This window comes from Protobothrops mucrosquamatus, unplaced genomic scaffold (genome assembly GCF_001527695.2).
Source record: "Protobothrops mucrosquamatus isolate PMUCROS unplaced genomic scaffold, P.Mucros_1.0 scaffold5161, whole genome shotgun sequence".
In the NCBI taxonomy this organism is placed as follows: domain Eukaryota; kingdom Metazoa; phylum Chordata; class Lepidosauria; order Squamata; family Viperidae; genus Protobothrops; species Protobothrops mucrosquamatus.
In genome coordinates this window covers 122,806-131,993 of record NW_015391032.1, presented here as the reverse complement: position 1 = coordinate 131,993, position 9,188 = coordinate 122,806, and the positions used below count along the sequence as shown (strand labels likewise).

Sequence of the window (9,188 nt, the reverse complement as noted above, 5' to 3'; positions counted from 1 at the left end):
CCACTCACCGAGGAAGAGGAGGAGGGGGAAGGGGAGGAGGAGGGGGCTCCGGGGGCGGCGGGCGGGGGCGTCCATGGCGACGGGAGCGGCCGTGCAGGCGAGGACCGGGAGCGGCTGAGCGACGCTGCGCGATCTGCTTCGGCCGGGGCCGCTTTCACTTTCGGCGGAGGAGGAAGGGGAGGTCCCCGCCCCGGGAGGCTCGCTCGGCGCTTCCGTCGGTCCAGGAGGAGGGGGTCCCCGGCCGAGGGAGGCGGGCCAGCCCCGCCGGTCCCCTTTCCGGAGGGAAGCGCTGGGGAAGCCCCTCTCCCGGGGACCCCCGGAGGGGGAGGGGCTGGCCTTGCTTAACAGAGATTTCCCCCCCCGTTCTCTGACGTCACGCCTATTTACAAGGGGAGGGGGGTCTTCCTAGGGCCCCCGTGGTGCCAGCTGGCCCGATGGGACCTTCTGCAGAGCTCTGGAAGGAATCCGTCTATGGGGCCGGGGTCCAGCCTCTGCCCGTCCAGGTGGGCGATCTCATGCTGGCAGTGACCACCAGAGTGCCGCGGCTGGTCCCAAGAGGAGGGCAGCCGGGCCACGGGATGGGAGACCACCAGGAGATCCCAGGATTCCTATAATTAGGAAGTCAACCAAGCCTGCTGGAGAAAGGCACGGGGTGGACCGAGAGTGGGACGATGAGAATTTCCACTTCCTCCGTGCAAGTGGACTTGTGTTGGGGTGTGTGTGTGTCCCTGAAAGCTTCCGTTGAAAAAGGACCTGTTCAAACAGGGATGGTAGCTTGGAATTTACCCCAAACGAATCAGTGTGACTGGCACCATGTCCATATTTACGCCTTCGCACCATCCATACGGCCCCGTTCCCCTGAAAACCTTCCCCACAACCACGAGGGGCGAGGTGGGCCCAAAGGGAGACCCCCACCAAGGAGGGAGGGGGAGAGAGTGAAGGGAGCGTCTGCTGGAATGGCCCTCTGGAGGGGGAGGGGAGGGGGCAGCAAAACCGATGCTAACGGTGGGCTCTCCTCCCTCCCTCCCTAGCAAGTCAGTTTGGTCTCCAGCAGAGCCCCCAATAAATTGACCACTGGATCCCAGCAAGGCCAGGGCAGAGCTTGCAAAAGGCCGTAGGAAAATGAAAATGACGGGTGACATGATAGTAAATGTTCCAGTATCTCAGGGGCTGCCCCAAAGAAGAGGGAATCAAGCTATTGTCCAAAGCGCCTGAAGGCAGGACAAGAAGCAACGGGTGGAAACTAATCAAGGAGAGAAGCAACCTGGAACTAAGGAGAAACTTCCTGACAGTTAGAACAATTAACCAGTGGAACAACCTGCCTCCAGAAGCGGTGAATGCTCCAACACTGGAAGTTTTTAAGAAGAGACTGGACAGCCACTTGTCTGAAATGGTATAGGGTTTCCTGCCTGAGCAGGGGGTTGGACTAGATGACCTCCAAGGTCCCCTTCCAACTTTATTATTATTATTATAGATTATTAGTCAACGCTGCTAACATCGGATGTTTTTTGCTTTGACATTAGATAGAAATGTAGCCATCTTTTCTCTTTCGCTTTTAGAGTTAGATGATGCTGGGAGGAGGGGGATGTGGATGAGAGTCCAGCCAGTCGTAACAACAACAACTCAGCCGTGGGAATCCAAGGGCATTGCACCCAGAGCTGATAAAGATTTGGCGGGCTGGAGAGCTGGGGAGGAAGCCCACTGCTTCCAGCTAATTGGGGAATGTGATGTATGACTGTTAATTGGAGGAGGGAATTGTGCTTTGTTAGTTTGTGGGGGTGGATTCCGTTTTTGGCTCTTAACTATGTAGTGCCGATGTTTTTGTTTCCCAAATAAAAGATTCTTTAAGGTAAACAATGCCTCGAAGTTCTTTTGAAGGATTTCATCTGTCGGAACCATGACATTAAGCCCAAAGCTGTGAGTGTGTGTTTGCGTTTGTGTGTGTGTCTTCTCTGGGCACACAGTCAAGCATCCAGCCATCTCAGAACCATCCCCTGCAAAACCTCTCCCGGGGGGGGGAAGGGGCTCTTGCCAAAAAGTACCCCAAAGCAGACACAGACAAAGGGGGGAGGGGGAAGCAGGGGGAGGGGAAGTGGCTGTTACATCAACGAGAAACCCCCTCCTCTGCAAATGGGTCACGGGGGGCTTTATAGTGTCACCCTCTTCTCCCAAAAGAGGATTTTAGGCCAGGGGGTGCAAGGGAGGGCCTGGGGCAGCCCCCACCTGGCTGGCTCTAGAGGCAAAGAGACCCCCTTCCCATTGCATGATGGGAAGACCAGGCCAAATGGGGGGCAGATGGGAGCCCTTCACAGCCCCCACCCTACAGAAACCAGACCCCCCCCAGGGGAGGCGGCAGGGCCTGTCCAGGGAAGGAGGTTCATCCGAGGGCCTTCCTCGCGGGCGGGGGGGGGGCGTCAGTTCCAGGGTTCACATCTTGCTGCCCCCACCGCTGCTCCCCACGAAGCCCAGTTCACTGCATGGGGATCGGCCCATGGCCCACTCGGCCTCCCCGGGGATGTGGGAGGGGGACACCCCCTTAAGACAGAATATATGTCATGAAACAAGACATAAGTCATAAAGCGGAACATGAGACTTAAATACGTGTATTACAGGACGTAAAGCAGGACTTAAGTCATAAAACAGGACATGAGTCTTAAATGCGTGTATTAGTTAGAAGGAGAACAAAAGGAAATGGAAAGATGTCAAGCCCCAGGTTCAATTGTCGGTCGCACAAAGGTGTCAGAATTGCTGCTTGGCTACAGCTAACCACATATGTCTCTATGTCTCGCTTGTAGCTAACCACAAGTAGGTTACCGGAAATTTAGACATTTAGACGCTGTAGGTAGGAACTTTAGCAAAGATATGTTAGCTACGGAAAGGGGGGGCTGTATGCTGTAAGGGGGCTGTGATTCAAAGCAACCAATCCATGCTACCTGTTACATTTCCGTGTTTTGCTGTTTCTGACGAGAATATAAAAACTTGTGTTTTGTTATGAGAGGTTGTTCAGATGTGCTTACAAATATTGCTCTGAACCTTTGCGCCAATAAACCAACTTCTTTTGATTCCGTGGTCTGAGTCCTGTGATTTTCTGCAATATCCTCCTCCTTCTTGTTGACACCCCCCCCCCCCACAAAGGGCTTCACGACAAGCTGGCACCCGTTCACCCTGGAGTAACTTGTTTCCCAGGTCTGACTGGAAGAATAGAATAGAATAGAAAATGGAATAGAATACAACAGAATAGAACAGAATGGAATAGAAAATGGAATGGAATAGAATAGCATACAGAATAGAATGTAGAATAGAATAGAAAATGGGATAGAATGGAATGTAGAATAGAGTAGAATAGAGTAGAATGGGAATGGAATAGAATAGAATAGAACAGAATAAATAGAATAGAATAGAAACTGGAATAGAATGGAATGTAGAATAGAATGTAGAATAGAATAGAAAATGGAATAGAATAGAGTAGAATGGAATAGAATAGAGTAGAATGGAATGGAATGGAACAGAACAGAATAAATAGAATAGAATATAAAATGGAATAGAATGGAATGTAGAATAGAATGTAGAATAGAATAGAAAATGGAATAGAATAGAGTAGCATGCAGAATAGAATAGAAATAAAATAGAAAATGGGATAGAATGGAATGTAGAATAGAATGTAGAATAGAAAATGGAATAGAATATGAATAGAAAATGGAATAGAATAGAGTAGAATAGAATAGAATAGAGTAGAATGGAATGGAATGGAATAGAACAGAATAAATAGAATAGAATAGAAAATGGAATAGAACGGAATGTAGAATAGAATAGAAAATGGAATAGAATAGAGTAGAATAGAGTAGAATGGGAATGGAATAGAATAGAATAGTGTGGCGTTTTTGCCTTGCCACATTAGGGTGGGTCACTCATGAATTCTGGCAAGCAACGACAAGCCAGAAAAGAAGACACACGCAGGAATCTCCTCGGGATGAGTGGACCCAGAATGTGCTCTGAGCCACCCCTTTATTCAGTACATACATGAGGAAGTACAGGTGTCAATACATAATTGGTTACATTTAGTTGCAGGGTAGAATAAGTCCTATGTAGCATCTTTAACATATGATTGGTTAGGGCTTTCTATAGGATGTGGTTAGTGCAAAGCAATTGCAAGCCTATTGTGGTTTTATTTGCTCATCTACTTGCCTCGTTGCTTATGGCAGTTGCTTAGCTAGCTTCCTGTTAACCATTATTTTCTGTCAGAGAAAGTTGTTGCTTCACTTACTGTCCTAGGCCTCTAGTACGCAAGCTGGCCTCTGCCCTAGTTTTGCTATAGAAGCCTGAACTATAAAATCCCAACATCTCCTCTCTTTTTGTTTTTTAAAGGTAGGTTTCCTGCCCTGTGGGTTGGTAGTCGAGGCTGAGGGAGGGTAGGTCCCACCCACAACTGGATGTATTAACGTATCTTAATTGTTAAAGACTAAATAGTAGTCTCAGACAACATATCTCCCTACAAAAGTCCATATCTTCTTCAGATGATACTGATTGATAATGGTGACGTTCCAGTATCATATTTTCCAAGGTACCTATTTTAGTTTGCACAAAGTTTTGTAAGCGAGAAAAAATACAGGGGCCAATTATACATGCCAAAAGTAACAATATCAGTGGTCCTGAGATGGTGCGAATAAAAATAGGTAATACACGAGGTAAAATTAAGCATTCTAAAGCGATCATACCAATGAGCGCAACAATGGCTTGCAGGCCTGGCAATTTTGGAAACCATGATCCAAAAAGAGACAACAATTTGACAAATTAATTTTCCCACATACCCAATTTCCCACATACCCCCCTTTCTTTTTCTAACAAATAATTGAAAGCTAGGCGGTTTTGCATAATATAGGTTCTGGATTTGACACTTTGAGAAGCTAAATGTTTCATGGTAGGGACAGTTTCATTGGTTATGATTAGGATGAAAAATAAACCAAGGTGCTGGTAAGTTTGGTGTCTTCTTTGGTGACTTTAAGACATGGTGAACAGTGTCCTTCAACTGGGGGGGCAGCTCGTATGATCTGAGCCGGATACGGTGGTGCACCCCTCTGGTAGATTGAAGGGGGGTGTCTAGCCATCTGTGGAGTTCCTCCCCAGGCCTTGGGGAAGTCACGGCTGATGAGTCAGAGGTCTGTGACTCCCTCTTCGGGGTAGTAGATGTCATATTCAGGGATGTAATAAGGATCGATGTGGTCAATACAAAAATCTTGCACTCCAGGGTAGGCATAATGTTGCAGGGCACAGGCATTGCACCAAAAACAGCACTGACAGCCGCACTGGCAGATGCAGTGGTCACACATCTACTCTGGTGGCTGTTACTTCAGATGGGGTTTCTGTGGGTGGCGTAATGGGAGGTGGTGCAAAGTAGGGCTGGACGCAGCGACCAGGGACCCACAAGACTTTTTCAGGCAGTTGGACTGCTGCGTAGCCTCTTCCCCAAGTGATGAGATCAACAGGCCCTTTCCAGGTAGGATCAGGGAGTAGGGAAACCAAACCTGTGGGCGGGAAGAGAAAGGGAGGGAAAAGAAAAACGCCTCTCTGCTGCAGAGGTGTGTGGGTTGCCAGTTAAGTTTAAAAAATTCAAAATATGTAGACAGAGATTAAGGATGTCTTGCACTGCTGGGAGACCAGGGGCATTTTTCCCCTGTTGTCTGATGTACCGGTCAAGGGCTATTTTTAATGTTCCACCACCTGCAGAAGTCTGCAAATGCAGCACTGGTGTAGGCGGGGCCATTATCTGTTTTTAGTTCTTTGGGGCATCCCAGCGATGCAAAGGTCCGAATACAATGATTGATTACGTTTAGTGGCTTCACCTCTTTGAGGTGTTGCCATGATGAACCCAGAAAAAGTATCAATAGATACGTGAATATACTTCCATGGGGAAAAGGAAGGATATTGGGTAACATCCATTTGCCAAATTTGACAGGCCACTGTTCCTCTGGGGTTAACCTTCATCGGAAGAGAGTGTGCCTGTTAACTGCATGTGAGGCATTGCTGTAAAATAGGAGTTGCCTCCCCTGCAGTTTGAAAAACAAAGATAGCAATTCAGCATCAAAGGAGGGAGCCAAATATGACTCATAGAGAGAGCTAACAATTTGAGTGACATACAGACTGTCCAGGATGTTAAAAGGTTTGTCAGAAAAGTGTTGAAAAGCCAAGATAGAAGCAAAAAGTTCTACTCTTTGGGCCATATTTTTTACTGTCATCAGCAAACACTGTGATGGCATCTGGAATAGGATGAGGTCGGAAATGTGATTGCCAAGCAAAAGGTAAAGTTTTGAGAAGTTGCAAGATGTCATTAATTTGTTCCACTGTGGCAAGTGCTCCAGATGGAACTACAATGAAAATTTTCAGGTTGTTTTCCTTTGGTCACTAAATTAAATAATGGACTGAGCAAATGTGTAGGCAAAGAAGATGCCCAACAATTGTTATTTTTTCTGGGGCAACTTGCATTCCATAAAGACTTAAATCATGTTGTATTTCTGAAAGCCAATTAGATTGTGTCTTTGGTGTTCCAATTTTGCAATTCTAGGCAGAGGAAGAAAAAAAAAATTCAAATGAAAAGCTTCCCCCCTCTGTTTCCTGTCTTCTCTCTCGCTTGTAAAGCAACACAGCCAGCCGGAAAGAGAGGGGGTGGGAATCTCATCACCAAAAATTAGGTTTCTCTCCTTCATATGAATTCTCCGTAAAACTCTTCTCATGCAAACACTTACTATTACTTTTCAATTACTTTTACAATAACAAAATCTATCATTCATTATTTCTTTCACAGCCTGGGAGAAAATGGGTGGGGGGTAGGGCTTGAGGGCTAACACACACACTTAGGTATCACCAAATGAACTCATTCACTTCCATTCTAACTGTTTTCATACAAATATTTCCACATACAAATATTTCATTTCAAACTTTCTCCAGGCAAACCATTCTTAAATAGGCCTTTTTGTATTGTTGTTATCAGAGAGGGTTTGACCCTCTTCCAAGTCTTGGAAATAACACAAAACAACATAGACAAACATAAACACAGAAATACTGTTAAAACAACATTTATTGAAACGTATAACTTGTCCTGTAAAAAGTGAGAAAAATCAAGAGATGATTTCAACCAAACATGGTTTTATAGGGCCCTTTCATCTCCTATTTTTCTCACCATTCCAAGTCCAAGCATAGTGTTCTGGGTGGCCACACATATACACAAAACACATATTTATATATATGAACAAAATACAATACATGTCAACACACAGCACCATCAGACATTGTCTGACAGGGTTAAACTTAACAGTTACATGAAGTTTCAAAACATTCCTATTTGTTCAAAATGCATTGTAGAGGAGTGCATTTTGAGTTAATTTATGTCTTTAAATTTACTCTAAAAATTCCCCTTTTTGTTGTTTCTGCTTCAAAATAGTTTCTCTAATATTTTCTGTGTGAGGGTGTAGGGAATTTTGTCCATAGAATTAATTTAAAACTCCCCTTTTCTGGGTACGATGGACAGTGTTGCCAAATGTGTGTCAGAAGGCCAATTAGATCATTGCTTTACAATCGAGGGAGTGATTTACCCCCGTTTGAAGCAAAATTTTTTAGAAGATTCGGTTAGTTCTCTCAGTTCCTTCCTTTCTGTTGAGAGAGCTTTCCTCCCATACTCACGAGTATCCAGCCGTGTTTCAGACGGGACGAGTGCACAGCCTCCCTCAGGCGAGTGGGTATGGGTGGTCCGAGACGCATCTCTGGGTAAGCAACGACCTCCGCAGACATCACGTCGGGGTCACCAAAATGTGGCGTTTTTGCCTTGCCACATTAGGGTGGGTCACTCATGAATTCTGGCAAGCAACGACAAGCCAGAAAAGAAGACACACGCAGGAATCTCCTCGGGATGAGTGGACCCAGAATGTGCTCTGAGCCACCCCTTTATTCAGTACATACATGAGGAAGTACAGGTGTCAATACGTAATTGGTTACATTTAGTTGCAGGGTAGAATAAGTCCTATGTAGCATCTTTAACATATGATTGGTTAGGGCTTTCTATAGGATGTGGTTAGTGCAAAGCAATTGCAAGCTTCTTCTTGCCCCATTGCTATGCTAGCTTCCTGTTAACCGTTATTTTCTCAGAGGATGTGGTTGCCTCACTTACTGTCCTAGGCCTCTAGTACGCAAGCTGGCCACTGGCCTAGTTTTGCTATAGAAGCCTGAACTATAAAATCCCAACAGAATAGAACAGAATAAATAGAATAGAATAGAAAATGGAATAGAATGGAATGTAGAATAGAATAGAAAATGGAATAGAATAGGAGGTCTTCTAGTCCAGCCCACCCCCCTCAAGCAGGAGGGCCTATTCTACTGTCTCAGACAGGTGACTGTCCAGTCTCCTCTTAAAAGCTCCCACAATTTCTGCCTTTTTGTTTGGTTTTCTCTCTTCGGGATCCCACAGTTGCATCCCTGCATTTTCTTTTCTCTCTCTCTCTCTCTTTTCCTGGTTGTGTTAAAGCAGGGTTTGTTTGCTTTTTTTTTTCAAATTTTGAGGTGGGTGGACTTCAACTCCCACAATCCCCCTTTCCACCTAGACCAGGGCTAGGCAACCTTGGCCCCTTCATGACTGTTGGACTTCAACTCCCAGAATTCCTGAGCCAGCCTGGCTCAGCTTGGAAACCTCTCCCTTTCCCCCTCAGAGTGGCTGGCTCAGGAATTCTGGGAATTGAAGTCCACCAGTCATAAAAGGGCCCAGGTGGCCTACCCTTGGCCTAGCACATAGGTAGGCAACCTTGGCTCTTTTATGACTCGTGGACTTCAATTCCCAGAATTCCTGAGCCAGCTATGCTGGCTCAGGAATTCTGGGAGTTGAAGTCCACGAGTCATAAAAGAGCCAAGGTTGCCTATCCCTGGCCTAGCATTAAAGGCCGGCTTTCAGAGGTGGGCGGAGCCAACCCTAGATCGGCCTCCTTCTGGAAGCCCCGCCCACCGGGGGGCCATCCCAAGGCAGGGCGGGAGGGCAGCGGAGGACGCCGCAGCCATCTTAAGTTGGGGCGTTCGCGGCGGCCAATGTTTCCTTTTCTTCCACCGCTTCTTTTTTTATCCCCGCCGCGGTATCGCAGGGCGGGCCAGGCCGAGGAGCCGCGCCTGGGAACCGCCTGACGGGATTCACGAGTGGCGCTTCCTCCGCCACC

The 9,188-nt window shown here is 46.6% G+C and overlaps 1 protein-coding gene across 1 annotated transcript in view; it reads left to right on the top strand.

The window, feature by feature from the left end:
- Window positions 1–434: 434 nt before the first annotated feature.
- LOC107299596 (WD repeat-containing protein 46-like) overlaps window positions 435–9,188 on the top strand; it is a 15,069-nt gene continuing 6,315 nt past the window's right edge. The window contains exon 1 of the mRNA XM_015828961.1: window positions 435–503. Coding sequence (XP_015684447.1) covers window positions 435–503 — 69 coding nt within the window. The remainder of the gene's footprint in view (window positions 504–9,188) is intronic.